The 17,065-nt window shown below is 36.0% G+C and overlaps 1 protein-coding gene and 1 pseudogene across 1 annotated transcript; one reads left to right on the plus strand and one right to left on the minus strand.

The window, feature by feature from the left end:
- Positions 1-3,122: 3,122 nt before the first annotated feature.
- Positions 3,123-4,642, plus strand: LOC142624249 (early light-induced protein, chloroplastic-like; annotated as a pseudogene).
- Positions 4,643-4,792: 150 nt separating this feature from the next.
- On the minus strand, positions 4,793-16,825 carry LOC142625732 (uncharacterized). The gene is made up of 18 exons (XM_075799436.1): positions 16,299-16,825; positions 15,844-16,086; positions 12,339-12,402; positions 12,007-12,136; positions 11,766-11,910; positions 11,275-11,523; positions 11,113-11,197; positions 8,880-8,982; positions 8,464-8,589; positions 8,280-8,393; positions 7,570-7,688; positions 7,374-7,461; positions 7,183-7,275; positions 6,990-7,079; positions 6,694-6,813; positions 6,491-6,582; positions 6,151-6,208; positions 4,793-5,112 (listed from the first exon to the last, which is right to left on the minus strand). Exons 1-18 carry the CDS (start codon positions 16,492-16,494, stop codon positions 5,032-5,034), a joined length of 2,196 nt encoding a protein of 731 aa, XP_075655551.1. The 5' UTR covers positions 16,495-16,825; the 3' UTR covers positions 4,793-5,031.
- Positions 16,826-17,065: the final 240 nt, after the last annotated feature.

Raw genomic sequence — 17,065 nt, forward strand, 5'->3', positions numbered from 1 at the left:
TCTTATAAAATAACTATATTACATTTTTCTAGGCATTTTGGGACCAGTAATATGTAATAGGCTTGTTTTTAGTAATACAAGTGCAACCCATGTAATACAAAAGGACTTAATGGCTGCATACATGATAGTGTCCTTCTCTTATATGAGCATGGACCTCACAAGCGTGAGAATCATTCCTATATGTATTCTATGTAGCTGTTGCATAATAAATTGCCTCACGAACCATGTTAGAATTTTCGGCCTTGCGAGATAGGTTATCATTGATAGAAGACATTGGAAACAGGTTTTCATTTAGGGCTGACGAGTTGAACTGTACTGAGTAGCGTATGTTTGAGCTTGGTTCGCCAATAAAAGTCAAAAGCTCAAGCTTTGCTCAAGCTTGTAACAAGCCTAAAATAATATTTGAGCTTAAACTCGTGGGAAAGCTAAAATACTTGAGTTTGGCTTGGGTCAAGCTTTGAGCTTGAGATCTAACAAAATTACATTATCAAATGCTTAAATCTTCAAAAATAAATTTTTAAAAAATAGCATATTCATTTTATCATACTTGTAGTTCCGCATATAATTAGCTATTGTTTAAATTACAACTTTACATAATAAAATCCATCCATTCATCTTCCTTGTCTATAATTTCAACAATTGTTCAAAATATTATTTTTACATCCACATTAGATGGTGAAGAACTAGAAAAATATTTGTTTGTCCTATTATGAATGGGAAATGACTAACATGTTTCATAACTTTGCATTAGATGATTGATGAGGAAGGACCATACGTGGCTTACTTAAATTTAAAGAAAAAAAAAATGTAACTAAAGTCTAAAGTGGTACTTGGTCAGTTTAGAGTGAAGGGAAAAATTAAGGTAGTAGGTAGTGGTCTCATGTTAGCCACGTAATTATTAAGATGTGTAATGGGTAATTACGCTCAACTTGTTTTATACCAAGTCTTATAGCTCATGAGCTTGTTTATGAACAAATTTTTTACTTAAGCTTTGCTTGTTTATTAAACAAACAAACATGAATAAGCAAATTAATCGAGCCAAGCCCAAGTTTATTTATGAACTACTTGGTTCAATTACAATCCTAATCATTTGGCTTCTAAATATCAAATCTAAGAAATTTCTCATTAGCCCCTTTTATTGATGGTTGTATGGTCCTTTAATCGTTTTGAGAGATTCAAGCAAAGATTGTAAACAATGTGAATCTTTGATTACGCTTCGTAGTCTGCTGGACATTGTAAAAGTTGTTTTATATATGTTGAGACTCAAGACTTGTTAAATTAAGCTATTTCTATCTGTTATTTGAAAATGTTTTAATTTCGTAAGATTTTTTAAAAGGAACATAATGTATTTTACATTTAATTATTATATAAGGTTAGATATATTGTAAATAATGCAATGTGTAGTGGAATTTTTTTCTAGTGCTCCTTGCAAATGGTTCATCCTTTATATGTCTTGAATGACCTCAAAATGAAGCAGATATAAGTAAATCTATCACTTATATTAGAAAAAAATACAAGATTTTAATAACATAAGAAAAATATAATTTTATAAAGAATCTATCAAAATCACACTGAGAATGTAACATAATTGTCAATGAAGCAATTTATCTTTCTATACAAATCTCTCATCCCAAAGCGGCATCAAAGTGGACTGAACGGACTAAAGTGGACCAAAATACTATACGAATATGACTTAACAGGAGCGTAGTAACAATAAATGCTACGCTTCAATTTTTAGATATTGGATAGATATCTATCTATCCTCTATTTTTCAACATCTTTACGAAAATTTTACAAAGATTTTTCTATTTTTTTACAAAAGAGTGCATGTGAAGAGTCTTGTGAGGTTCTGAGGACCCAAGAACCCGAAGACCCGAGGAAAGGAAGGCCGACATGCATTAAGCAAGATAAAGTAAAGGAGTAAGGGAAGTTACCTGGGGATGCCCGAAGATGACGTGGCATGGGCACGGCTGACATAAGGGTTGCAAATATCCGAAGGTGGCAGGCTAATTTAGAGGGTTGCATTAAATGCCCGGCAACAACCATTCTGGTCGCATTAATTGGAGGATACCAACTCAATCCGTTGCATTAATGTGGATATGACCTGAACAGTGCTGAACGCGAAGTTAGAGCTCTGCTCCATTACCGACAGACAGGTGTCAGAGGGAAAAGCATAGTAGATTGTGAGGTGTAAGGCCATGATGAAAGGAACAAATGATATAAATAAGAGTCAGGACATTACGAATGGGGGGGATTTTTGTTGTTGAACCCTCTCTACCAAATGTATTGTATGAGGACCTTTAGTGAATAAAGAAACAGCGCAGTCTCTAAGTTGTTTTTATGCGTTTTTGGTCCTTACAAGTCTAATCTTTTAAAATTATAGAGTTAAGATTTGACTCTCATCTTTTGATTTACCACAAAATTGTAACGGGTTCAATAGCTTATGTGAAGAAAAATAAACTTCATGCAAATTTTAGAGACCAAAACAGTAATTTAATCTAAAATGTGTTTGCTTAAATAACCCATAACATTCAAATCACTACTCCCCCATGCACAAAATATATAACATATCTCCTGATCAAAAAAATTAAAAATTGTAACATATCTCGTTATAATCAAAATTGGCTGAAACAGTCAAATTCGAGTCTAATTGGGAATGACGACATTATAGTAAAAGGAAATGCCCATTCATTAGCATTTTGAACTATGAGTTATGCAATCAATAGAAAAAGGAAATGGACAACAATGAGTTCTTACCAGCTTTTCCTATCAAACAAAAAAGTTGCTTGTCTAACCAAATCAATTGCGTATCAAACTTTGCTAGTGATATTAAAGTTAAAAACCGTGGCACAATGTGAAAGGTGAGTAGTAGAACATAGAAATGTGGAATGGTATAGTCCCTTCAAAAGTCGAGTGAAAACCTCGAATCATGTGGGCTGCAAACTCATTCTGATGAGCCCAAGTGCCACGTCCTTTAAGTACCGACACCACCATGTGTGGACAAGTGAACCCATGTGAACCAATGACCTCTTTGAAAACACACTGTATCTAAAGTCTAAAGTCTAAACACACGTACACTGCCTATTGTAACAAAAAACAATCTTGATGGGCAGTAAACACTAGACACTGCCATAATATGCAAGTCGTGGGTCTTAAATATCCACTTCTCTACAAGCTTGCTCCTCCAACACTCTATATATATATCACTCCGAGACCAAACATAAATGCCGCAACCACTTACTACTTCATTTTCTACTACCTACTTGATCAATCATAGCCTATTAGTAAGTCCTATATATAAAAGCTCTTTGATAATGGCAGCCTCATCTGCAATGCAATCCATCTTGGCAAGCCCTTTGACCCGTTTGGTTTCAAACAGGTCTACTAGGGTAAACCAGTTTCTAATTATTCCCACTAGTTATGTGCCACTTTTGCCAAGATATGCTAGCATCCAAGTGCGTTGCATGGCAAAGGTAATGAAATCTATGCATCATGATATTTTTATTCCTATTTTTTGTGGAAAACTCAAAGTCTGATGTAAAAATTTAACATTCATATTATTATGATATGCTGATTCATTTCTAAGTAAAGTTCATGACCATACGATTTCTTATCTTTGCACTTTGCAGAAAGAGCAACCAGAGTCTGTGACAACTTCATCACCTCAACCAACACCCAAGGTAACTACCCTTAATCCAGGAGATACTTCATCTCTTTTTTTCGCTCATTAACCCTAAATATACAATAACAATATTTCTTGAAGATCCATTTTTTTACCAATTAGTTTAAGCACACAAAATTATTCATTAATTTTTTTCACAACTTGCTCAGCAAATTATAACTAGAGCAAAATTACTTTCACATAAATTTATTATCAATCCAAATTTAATTATGCACAACTTAAATTATGTCACCTTGATTTTGTGAAAAACTTTGTTTTTTTTTTTTTAAGTTTATTTATTTTTTACTTTCAGAGTAATACTATAGACACAATTATAACCAGTAACATGACTTGTTCATATGGAAGTAACATAATTCTTACTTGGGTCTACTAAATGATCCTACTTTTATTAAGCACCAAGCACAGCAAGTTATTTCAATAGTTATGAAAAATGTTGTTGACGGTTATGTGTATAACATTAGTTAAGATGAATTTTTTACATGTGTTTCATTATGATTGATAAGTTAGCACAAACTTCTCTGAATTGTTGGCGTTCAGTGGGCCTGCACCGGAGAGGATCAACAGTAGGCTAGCAATGATTAGCATTGTTGCTGCAATAGTAGTGAAGTTATCCAATGGCCAGGATGTGTTTGCCCAGATATCCAATGGTGGCATACCTTAGTTCTTAGGAACTAGTATCGTGCTCACTCTTGCATCTCTAATTCCTTTGTTTAAAGGAATCAGTGTGGAGTCCAAGTCAGATGAGTTGATGACCTCAGATGCGGAATGGGAGGTTTGCCATTTTGGGTTTAGTTGCACTAGCCTTTACCGAGTATGTCAAGAGTGGACTGCTTATTTAGGTTTTTGATGTGCTAACTCAAGCCAACTTGTGTAAATAAATATTTAATTTCCATGAAATTTGGAAAGCGGCTCATGTAATCTATTTTAAGTAAATTAGATTTCAATTTTATAAAGGAATAGAAACTTATATGCAAATGAGTCTATCAAAAGTAGCGGTCCTCTCTAAATATGTTTGTCTACTCTCGTCGTTGCTGTATTACGTTGTCAAATGACTGTCCAACTTGTGCCTCATTAACCATATATCATCACTTATATATAGGACAACCCAAATTAATTACTGGACATGGTAAAGTTGTGGTTTTTCTTGGAAAATTATGGTATAAAAATGGAATTGAGCATCGTCTCTTATTCATTACATTGAATATTTCAAATTTATGTGTGGAAAGGACTCTACAGTGTAGCAAACATATAAACAGAAAGAATTAGAAGAATACATTTACTCTTTCACATATTTACATATGCAACAAGAACATGAATCTCTCCAGTTGTAACATTATGCGCTGCACCCATTATGGATCAAGGAGAAGTCCATGCATGCTCAAATCACCATTGTGGTGCTTATGGGTTACCCCTCCATCAGTGTCTTGTTTCTGCAACCAAGAATTGTGTTATGGAAATAATAGTCACTTGATTAATGAAGGAAATAAATTAGCTTACATTAGAGAAAATAAATCACAACAACAACTAGTTAGACATAATTAATACCAGCCAAAACATAATGCATCACACTACCCTGCCTATAAACTAATTGAAACAACATATTTCTAGAGCTTCTTGATAAAAGTGGATCAGGAAAAGGCAAATGCAATTGCCTCCTCAATAATTAATGACTAAAAACTGCAAGGCTGGACTAAACTAATTTAACAAGTTTCACAGAAATAACTAATAGCTTGAGGTACATGCTTTGGAGGCAAGTGCCGACTGGTACAAATGCTGCATCAGAAAAAAAGAGGGAAAAAAAAAATTCTTTACACTTATGCTTGAAGCTTCTAAAGATAAAAGGTTAGGAGATAAAGAGCATTTTATCAGATATGACTGGCAAGAAATACATCTTTTGTGGCAGTTTAATGCCCCCATAATGGAAAAGAAGAGTAATGAAATGAGTTATAGGCATGATCTCTGGACAACTAATGTTTTAGTATTTTTTTCACCTTGAATCAGAAAGATCTGTTTGGTCTTATACCAGTATTACATGAAATTCACCAGAAATTGAATAGCTTGATTTAAGAAGGGTGCACAACCAAACCACAACTCCATAAACATGTGACTCAACAGCCTCAATCTTATTAATAAGTACTATTTGGACCCTCCCTCCCTCCTTCCTTCGGAAGCTTGGAAAGTTCACAATTTCAAGCAATAGAGGAAAACAAAACCAAAAATACATAATGGGTGAGAAGGAGAAAGTGATTGTTGAAAAGTGGACTGTGAATTTGAGGGCTGGAGTGCAATCAGGGGAAAGAGTGTCCTGCCCATGTCCAAAATAATATTAAGAAGTAACAACTTAAAAATATGATATTACATACACACACACATGTATACATTCACCCAACACATAAAAAAGAAAGAATTTTATTAGATTAGCTATGATTGATCAAGCGTCTTCTTCATAAAATGTATCACATACTTACTTCTAGAGGTGGATCAATTGGAAACAAATTTATGGCTCCTGAATTGAAGCTGAATCCACTGAATATAGGGGATCAGAAAAAAAAAGAAAAAAAGAAATCAGTAATACATATAGGAACTGCATATCACAGACAAATGGAGAAAAAAAATCATTAAAATAGGCAAGTGACCTTCAATTTATCAGCAATGTGATATGACCTCAGTTATGATTATTCAAATAAGGTTAAGAAGCTCAAAACCAACATGACAATTCAGCTAATGCGAATTATTTGGGCATTGGCTTTGGTTGAGTAGAGTTCTATAAAATAATACTTGAGGAGAAAGAAAATGCAAGAACAATACCATCGGGATAAGACTAGCTGCCACACGTATGGAATAAAGAACTCTTCAGGATGAGACTCTTGTTCATAAGTGAAGCGTAATTGCGTAAACATCTAACAGATCAGAATAGTAGACAGTGAAAACAAGGGAATGTTAATCCTCTAGAGAATATTCACAATGTATAGTGGACTACTTATTTTATGATTTTTTTCCATTTCTTTTACCTTCATCCCATCACCCCGCCAAGATCGGCAGTTAATAATAATGACTTGTAGTACTTTCTCTACCGACCATTCACCATCCATTCTTTGGGCATCCATGCGACTATTAAAAAAATCTAATACCTACAAAAGACCAAAGAGACCATAGAAGTCACACACACACAGGACACATAGTATGAATCAGATATATAGAGAATCTTACAGATAATTTAGCAGCCACCTAACCTTGCCTATAACAAGTTGCAGAATTGCTAAGCAAAAGAAAAAAATGAATTCATATTAAAGACTCTGGAGCATACAGTATAAATGTTTTCAAGTAGTTCATTGAAGCGTGGATGATTCTTGAATGGTTGAAAGACCTCCTGCCTATGCAATATTGCATATACAACCTGCCCAATTTCATAGATATTCAGAAAACACGAAAGGCGTTAATGAGAAATTATAGAAGACAATCTATGTCACTTAAATCCTTTCTAAACCAAAAGATGATACCTCAGGATTCCGTGGCAAGGCATATGACAGAATTGCATTTAAAATTTCAAGAACAAGTCTCAGGAAGTCGGTGTATATATGCAACTCAGTCGACTGCAACAAAAACAATCTAAATTAGCAGAGAAATGTAAAACATAAAGAGGGGTGCCATCCCAATAGCATAAAATTTGTGAGTTGTAAGTGTTTCAGACCACATCGTCTGAAAGACTGTTTCCTTCTATTGAGTTGCTTTTGGCTAGTTGCACCTTGTTCTCTCTTAGCTCTGCCAATTTGTTATACCTAAATACAGTGTTACATTAGGGGCAACAAGTACAGGATCATTATGCATGAATATGAAGAAACAAGATATAAAGGTTGGAAAAAATAAAATGAACATGGGTGACCTACTTGCGTGAGAGCATAAAGAAAAGGCTGACCAGCCTCTGTGATGCATATGCACTTAAACGGTGGACATGAGGTGCCATGTTTGCCAATGTTGCCAAACAAGTTGTGTGGAGATAAACATCCTGTACATTTAAGCATTTAAAAATGATAACGGTAAGAATTTGCTAAAAGTAAGTAGGTATCCTGCGTATCAACAAAATCTTAATGTAAAATGCTCATAAGAAAATCATCAATGAAAAGCTATTTTTTCAGCTACTTTTGTGAAATATCAAATTGTCAATTAACTGACATATATCAGTGGTTATCTATTTTCACCTTTACCTTTACATATATCAATGGTTATTTATTTTCACCTTTACCCTTAAGAAAAGGTAAGTCAAACAAAAAAACACACACCATTAAGGTACTGAACCCATCAACCCTTATTTTTAGGGGTGGGTGTTTGGTTTAAAGACCATTGACCAATAAAGGTAGGTTGGGTGGAATGGGCTGTTGATATATTACATTTTCACAATAAAGAAATTAAATTTCATCAGAAGAGCTGAGGCTTTAAATGGTGGAAATTTTTATAAAAGAAATTTATCATTGTTGGCATCATCAATTTTCAAGTTAGATATGCAGCATGCTATAGCACTTTTGCATAAAAATTTCAACAAAGTAACCATAAATGTAGAACATATGCAGAAAATTAAGATGGTTCAATGAAGTCATACCCGTAACTTAGACAGATTATATTGCACAGTCCTTATGAGAATAATGACCATCAGGGAACCAAGAGATGTCTGATGAAGGAGGCGTTCTTTGTACCATGGAACACCAGGCAGTATCTGTCCGCACAATCTATGTCAAATACAATCTTAATGTAAAATTCAAACGGCAAACAAATGTGATTCTTACCATCTTATGAATGCTTGCATTGAAGGAAGAATCCTGGCTTAGTATCAGAAGTATAATCAGCAACATGTAGATTTGATTAGCTGACCTCCTAGGAGCATTATATAAAGCTTCCAAAATGGGCATCAACTGTTAATTTCATAGCAAAAACACAGATCAGAATTGGGTTGTGGTGCAGCTATGCCACATTGGTAGTTAATATGCACCAGCTTGCTTGATTAAAAACAATTTAAGAAATTAATTATGCTCAATGATGAGAAAATTACACATATGGTAAATCTTAAATTGATGTTTCAAGAAATTCAAAGTCACAAAACTATTTTTACAAGAAGATTTTGCATCAATTATATACAATAGATATATGGCATTCTTTATTTCATTATGACTTAAAAGAAAAAACATAAGCTGCTGCTTCATACCAATGTATCCAAATCAGTTCGCACCAAAACATACTCCAAAAAGTTAGAGTTTCCCTGCAGCAATGAATAAAGCAACAGGACAGCAGACTCATCAGCCAAGCACCTGCACCGAAAGGAAAAAGGAAGGAGGGTGATGCAGGGGAGCTAAATTATTATAGAGATAGAGAGAAGATTATCATCATTATACATTCAGTCAATTAGGAGGGGGCGGGGGGGGGGGGGGGGGGGGAGCCAATATGACTCTTTAGGAGCTACCAAAATTTAGTGAAACGTGTAACTCATTACAACACATACAACAAAATTCTTATCTCTACAAGTTATGACACTTTTTTCCTTACAATAATACAAAAAAAAAAATTTCATCCAGTAACTACTAAATCAATTTTTTTTTATTGGTAAGCTACACACACCTAGTGAATCTTGATTCCAAAACCTCACCCTCCACCTAGAACTTATCAGCGAAGGAGGTAGCAATTGAACTAGAGCTCATTGGCAAGTACCAAATAATTTGAGCTTCATTGTTATGGCCACAATATATCAAGTGACTACTAGCAGTAAGAGCAGCCAAGTAAAAAAAAAATAAAGAACATAGTTTACCCTTCTAGATGCTGATAAATTAAACAAGATTTTTTGTTGTTTAGTTAGAAGAATATTGGATATATTATAGAACAAAAGGCTGAGCTTGACTAGTTTCGAATTTTCAATAATTGTACATAAAATTGTCTCAATATCTATGTATGTTATTTTGTCTGGGTGCTAGGTTGTTTTTTATTATTTTTACAAGGTAATACGAATTGGTTTTTTTACTTAAAAGGATATTTTTGATAATTCAATAGTTAGAAGTAGGGATTTGAACCCTAAACATTTCCGTTAGAAACGTTAGAAGTTGCTAATTGAGTTACAAGGCTCTTGGCTTTTTACTTAAAAGAATATTGGACATAAAACTGTCTCAATATCTATGTTATAATGTTGTTTTGATTGTGTTTGGGTGTTTCTTCATTTTTTTTTTACATGGAAATACTAATTGGCTTTTTACTAAAAAGGATATTGAATGTTAACTAGATAGTTAATATGGATTAATTATTCCTACTCTCATAATACAGTGAAATGATGCTCTCTCCTCTCACATTCATGGTCGATCAAACTAATTAAATTCATGGTAGAATCCACTATGAACATGAGAGGAGGGAGCACCATGTCGCTGTACTCTAGGAGAACCTAATAATTTTCCATTAATATGACTTTTATTTCATTTGTAAATTATGGCAAAGCCAACTACGATATTTGACATTTTCAAATCAAAATAAAAAATGAAAGTAACACAGAAGTCAATGTTGCTGATGAAGCATTGGCAACCTCTAAAATTGATATCCCAATTTCTAAAACAATCTTCATAAAAAATCTCAAAAAACTGAAATCAATGAGATTGATATTAGTTTGTTGAAGCATGATCCCAGATTTTGTCCACAAATATGGGATTAGCATGTTGATCAACATGATTAAATGTATTGGTAAAAATTTTTGTCTTTTCTTTTGTTGTATTTAGTTAATAATAATGGTTTTGTTTTTCACGTATTAATTTAGATTTTAATCTTAATCTGTTTCTCATTCTTGAATAGTGAATTTTTTTTGGTTTATTCTTTGGCCCAAAGAAGAAATCCTAGTTCCTTCCTGAACCCTGGATCTCATATGTTTGGCTTTGACCCTATAAAAATTACTCATACCTAAAATTTTGACCCCCTAGATGCAGGAAAACAAGGATGTAAAAGAGCTTAAATACTAATAAGATAGGGATGATTACTAAAACCAAGAAGAATGCTGAACTACATCGCTAATTGCTAAGCATAAAAGATAAATCAAATAGATTGGCAGACATATTGCACAGGGTAAAATATAATTAAAAATTCATTTAGTAATTGGTACTAATAAAGAAAACAAAGGAAATTGATCTAATTTAGTCAAATATACTCAGCTGATCAGCCTAAATGATAGGTGCATCACAGTACACTACATTCAAATGTAAGAATGTGCCCTTTTTATCATACTGCATGCTATATCATCTAAATCTTAACATATAGAAAACAAGTGAAACTTAAATAGCAAAGCTTGCATCCAATTTCAACCCAAAAATAAATCCTAGAGAGTAGAATCAATGTGCCCTCACATGATCAAATAACTTAAGTAATAAGTGTAAGCTTTAAATACTGATACAGAACGAAAAATTCATACTCACATGCCAAGTGTATCGAACAGAGCAGCAAAAGGTAACCTCACAAGCGGACCACTATGTGCATTCCCCTCAACATCAATACGGTCAACTGCAAGCAGGGCACTGATTTACCAACGCCAACCTTGGCATTCAAAAAAATAATAATAATGAGAGGTAGCATCTTACATTCAAAATCTGTTGCATTTTGCAAGGCCTTGCAGTAAGGGTTGTCAGAAAAATATGTATTTTCTTTTAGAAGAGAATCTGAAGTAGCACTATCAATACTTCTATCTGTCATGGACTCATTGTTCACAACACATTTATGAAAATGAATGAGAACAAGAAGCACAAGGAGACTGCAGTCTGACAGTGGATTTCTTGAGCCTCCACCACTTGAACTGACCAAATAACTGAATGGCAACAAGACAATATTTGCTGCAGGGAAAAAGAATACAACATCCACAGAAGCTTCAGTAAATTATGTAAGTTGAGCATTGTCAAAAAGCTATCTTGCACTTCTGAAAAGAGCTTAATAACAATCTAAAGCATAAGATGTGAATCCTAAGGACAACTGATGGATCGCAAAGCATATAAGATAATGCAATTTCATCTATTACCAATAACACACCCAGTGAAAGCACATAGGAGCAAAATAGATAGAATACAAGCTGACATACCAGCTGCAGAACCAACTCTTTGCAGAACACTAGGTTGACTTCCTTCAGAAAATATGGAATAAGATGCACTTCCTAAAGGGACACCAGGTCGTGTGATGTAATTGAGCAGCAGTTTCCGCACAACCAAACTAACCAAAGAGCTTTCCTGAAAATTGCAGTGGCAATCTAAGACACTAACAACAAATTTAAAAGATCTGAAGATTTGAAGTGAACTCATAAAGCCAAAGTTTAATCTTGCAACCTGAACCATTGCTGCGTCAATGAATGGGTTAACATCTTTTGGTCCTGGAGATGGCCCACAAAGAAGCTGAGTCGACATTGCAATCAGCATGAAATTAAGCAGCTCCAAATGTAGGAGGTAAGTCTTGGGACTTGCGAAAAATAATCAAATAATCAGGGTAACAAAGAATATATTATCTTTTTTTTAATAGGTAAGAAAAAGTATTATTGAAAGTGGAATTGCAGGAAAAATACATAGGGTTCACGATAGTGAACAAAGAGTAAAAAGAAGCAAAAAGTAACAAAGAATATATAATCAACAATCACAAACCAGAAGAGAGGCCTAACATGTACCTCACATCCACTGAGCTGATAAAGCTAAGCATACTATGCATAACCAGATTCTCAATGTTTTCATCTGCATATAAAAAACACATGTGAGGCTGATAATGCTTTTTTTCTGAGAGCTAAAAACATAGCCAACAAAAAAGCAGCTAAACTACACAGATAAGGCTCAAACCAAAACCTATCCAGAAGACGTGCCAATCACCAAAAAAAGCTAGGAAAGCACCAACCCAAATGACAGGATATGTTCAAGTAAACCAAGATCAATCATGTAGTAAGGTCGTCACAGTCCAAAGTTTCCTTCAAACATTCATTAGACTTGAGGTCCTTTTTTGCTTCTTTGTCAAGGGCTGAAAATTATAGCCATCAAACCCAGAGGAAAGGAATAGAAAAGCAGCTTCTTCTTTTTTTCAACAATTTGCCACTCCAGCTCACTAAAATCCCCCAATGACATTTCAAAACCCCAAAAAAGGAAAACAAATGAGACTCAAAAAGAAAACACTATGATGTCACACGGCCAACTATTCTTCTTGGGAAGGCTATTCTTTAGGCCACAGCACACTGAAATTGAGAACGAAAATTTCTATCTCTCTCTCTGCCACCAAAATAGATAAGGATATATTTTTTTTTGATAAGTAAGAATGATATATATACGAAGGGTTACTCTATGCCTGAAAAAAACACAGAGCAACCGAGGAGCTACAAGAAAAAGAAAACAAAGAGAAACAAAGACAACAAGAAAATTAGAAAAGGAAAAGGGAGCAAAGAAAAGAAGGAAGGGAGTCACTAGACGTGAGTCCCCACGCGCGCGACCAATCAAAGAGAGTCCCACTAAAAAAAACAAGCAACTGTTCCCTAGAGCTATCCAAATCCTCAAAAGTCCTCCGGTTACGCTCCTTCCAAATACACCAAAGGATGCAAAGCGGGACTAAATTCCAGATCTGAGAAGAATGCTTCCCCAACCAATTCCACCAACCAAAGAGCATTTCAGGAATCGATCTAGGCATAACCCAGGCCTAGCCAAAAGTTAGGAAAACAAAGCTCCATAACCGGTAGGCCATTTCACAATGAAGGAGAAGGTGATCTACCGTCTCTCCACTATGACGGCACATAATGCACCAATCCACAAAATCCAATCTCCTCAATCTCAGATTGTCTCCCGTTAGAATCTTATTCCAAGCTACACACCAAACAAAAAAAGAAACTCGCCTTGGGGCCTTTACTCTCCAAATAGCTTTCCAAGGAAAGATAGTAGAAGGAGAATTTCTCAATTTGTTGTAGTACGATCGGATGTCAAAAGCTCCATTAGACTTCAATTTCCATCTCATTCGATCTCCAACATCCATAGGAGGGGTTATAGCACCCAACATACGAAGAAACCGCAGCCCTTCATCCATCTCCCAATCATTAAAAAATCTACTAAACCGAACATTCCAAACTCTTCTATCCTCCGCCCCCTGCCTTTGCAAAGAAGCTTCAACAGAAGCCTCCTTCACAATGGCGATGCCAAACAACCTTGGAAAAGCCAGTTGAAAAGGTTGATCCCCATGCCACCCATCCTGCCAAAACCTCACCCTGTTCCCCAATCCAACCACAAAATGACAATTTTTGCTGAAGTCCTCCCAACCCATGCGGATACTTCTCCACAAACCACACCCGTGAGCTCCCCTACCAAGTTTTGAGGTCCATCCCCCCCAATCTTCCCCATATTTTGAAGCTACAACCCGCCTCCATAGCCGACCCTCTTCCTTTCCAAACCGCCACAACCATTTTCCCAACAAAGCCTTATTAAAGGTAGTGAGTTTCCTAATCCCTAAGCCACCATTGGCTATAGGCGCACAAACTTTGTCCCAACCAACCAAATGAATTTTACTCTCTCCCCAAAGGAAATCCCTTTGCAACTTTTCAATTTTATTAGCCACATGAGTAGGAATAGTGAATAACGAAAGAAAGTAGGTCGGAAGACTAGAAAGCGTACTCTTGAGAAGCATCAAACGACCCCCCTTAGACAAATACAACTTCTTCCACCCAGATAATTTCCGCTTAGTATTTTCCAAAATTGTATTCCAAATTAAAGGGGAATTGTGAGGAGCCCCCAGCGGCATGCCAAGATACAACATAGGTAAAGAACCAACTCTACAGCCCAAGATATCAGCCAGAGCATGCACATCCCCAACCTCCCCTATAGGAACCATTTCGCTCTTATGCACATTGACCTTCAAACCCGTTACCGCCTGAAAACTAAGGAGCAACAACCGAATGTGAAGAATTTGCTCCACATCCGCATCACAAAAGAGGATAGTATCATCTGCAAATAAGAGATGTGAAACACGTTCCCCACCATTCCTCCTGCCCCCAAGATTAAAACCACGAATCAAGCCAGCTCCCTCCATTCTCCTTAACATCCTACTAAGCACCTCCATCAAGATCAAAAACAACATAGGAGATAGCGGATCTCCTTGTCTTAAACCCCTAGAACTACCAAAGAAGTCAGCTGGGGACCCATTAACCAAAACAGAGAACTAAACAGTGGATATACAAGAACGTATCCACTTACACCACTTCGCTCCAAAACCCATCCTATTCAGCAAATACAACAAAGCCTCCCAATTCACATGGTCGTAGGCTTTCTCCATATCGAGCTTACAAATGACTCCAGGAACCCTACTCTTCCCACGACTATCCACACACTCATTCGCAATGAGAACCGAGTCAAGGATTTGTCTCCCACCCACAAAGCTGTTCTGATTCTCAGAAATCAACTGATCTAAAACCACTCTCAAGCGATTTGCCAAGACCTTAGCCAAGATCTTGTACACACTCCCCACCTTAGATAAGGATATATAATTATATATATATATATATATATATATATATATATATATATATATATATCACACCCCAACTCTACATAGGCATGATATTGTCCACTTTGTTCACAATGAACTCACGGTTTTGTTTCCCCCTTGTGACACCAAGCCTCAAGGGAGAAACAAAGCTGAAGTCTTTGTAACCAAAGCGGACAATATTATGCCAATGAAGAGTTGGAGTGACTATGGTATCAGAGCAGACGCCTATGAGATGGAATGGTGGGTAGGTCCCACACAGAGACGTCTTGCCTTTTAAGGGGGTAGATCGTGGGGACCCAAAAGACCTCTTAAGTGGGATGAGGTGAGGGAGAACCAAATCTTGACCACATTGCCTAGGTAGGGGGAGGTCCTAAGCCTTATCTGGAGGGGCCTTGAACTCTAATTGGCATGAGGCCTTCTCCCTAAACAAAACTGTGAGGTCTTTGTGAACAAAGTGTACAATATCAGCATGCAAGTGAAGAGTTGGGAATTGACAATATAATATTAATATACAAACAACTTAACTACCAACCAACTAGGATCAAAAGAACAATACTCCCCCTCACTGAATTCTCATAAGCTAATTCTTATAAGGTCACTTTTAACACTAGCAATTACATAATAACTAATAAATAAAAGATAAGAGCGAATTACAAAACAATTACCTAGGACAAAATCCTTTGGTATAGGTTCGCTTTCATCTAGAGACAAATACAACTCCTCCTCAAGGTTGTCGTCTTTCGCATTTTCGATCAAGTATTTTAAGAAAACCGAGGAGATGTAGACGGCATTCACAGCCTTGTCATATGCATCATTGGAAGCATCAGAAGTCGATATACACTCTTGTAAACACCATGAGAGGTGGATCAAAATCTTTGCAAGATGCCTTGTGCATGAATTGTTTTGTGCTGCACAGATTACCAAAAACACACACACACACACACACAAATCAAAATAGCACATTAATTCACAGATCCACAGCGCACAAATACACAATGTCATATATAGCTAGCTAACACATTAGGCATGAAATTCTTAGGTAACAGTGAGAGTAAAGAAACAATTGAGGAATACGTAAACGCTATGAAAGCAAAATTGAAGAGAAGAAAAGGAGACAGACCGAAGAGTTGGCAAGCGTGGTTAACACGGTGAGAGGGCCAGTGAAGATTGAGAGGGAGCTGGAGGAGTTTGTTCCAGAAATCGGAGGAGATAGGGAAGGATTTCTCGGCGACGAAGGTTCCGATGAGGTACTCCGCCGTGTCTGGCGGACGCTGGCTGCTATCGCTGCCGCGAGGCGTTGACGGCACGGCCCCCATTCAAACACAGTCACTACAACCAAAAAACACAATTCCTTTTGAATTTCAACTCCGCTCGCACTCTGCGCGCACTCAGTTCCAGTCTCTGATCTCAGACTTGGAATTCAATAGGCGTTTATGGCATTATTTACACTGAGAGGGAGAGAGAGAGAGATGAGAGGTTCAGGGAGTTTGGATCGGTTGGCTTTGACAGAGACTGAAAATGAAATTCTATATGTATATGAGATAGAGAGTTTTTTTTTTTTTTTTTAATTTTATTTTAAAGATAGAAGAGAGAGAGAGAGCTTGGGAATGAAGGTTTATAAAAAGGGGGCTTTAGAATTACACTGTTGGGGGGAGGAGGAATGGAAGAGGACTTTTTTGTTTGTTTTCTCTTCGATATTTATCTCTCCTCACCAAGTCAAAAATCTTTTCCATTTTTATTTTATTTTATACTTCAAATTATATTTTATAAATATAAACTCCTACAAATTTTAACTTTATTTAAAAGTTTATATATTGTGGCATTTTTATGCTATTAAATCCAAAAAATAAATAAACAGAATTAATAGAATAGAGTGTACGACAGAAA

This window comes from Castanea sativa, chromosome 2, assembly GCF_040712315.1.
Source record: "Castanea sativa cultivar Marrone di Chiusa Pesio chromosome 2, ASM4071231v1".
Classification (NCBI taxonomy): Eukaryota; Viridiplantae; Streptophyta; class Magnoliopsida; order Fagales; family Fagaceae; genus Castanea; species Castanea sativa.

Coding starts and splice junctions, on each gene's coding strand:
- LOC142625732 (XM_075799436.1), bottom strand. CDS start 16,494: ATGGGGGCCGTGCCGTCAACGCCTCGCGGCAGCGATAGCAGCCAGCGT. Junction 12,403..15,843: donor ACCAAAGGATTTTGTCCTAG/GTAATTGTTTTG, acceptor TTTTATATGCAG/ATGAAAACATTGAGAATCTG. Junction 6,814..6,989: donor TACTTGAAAACATTTATACT/GTATGCTCCAGA, acceptor GGTCTTTTGTAG/GTATTAGATTTTTTTAATAG.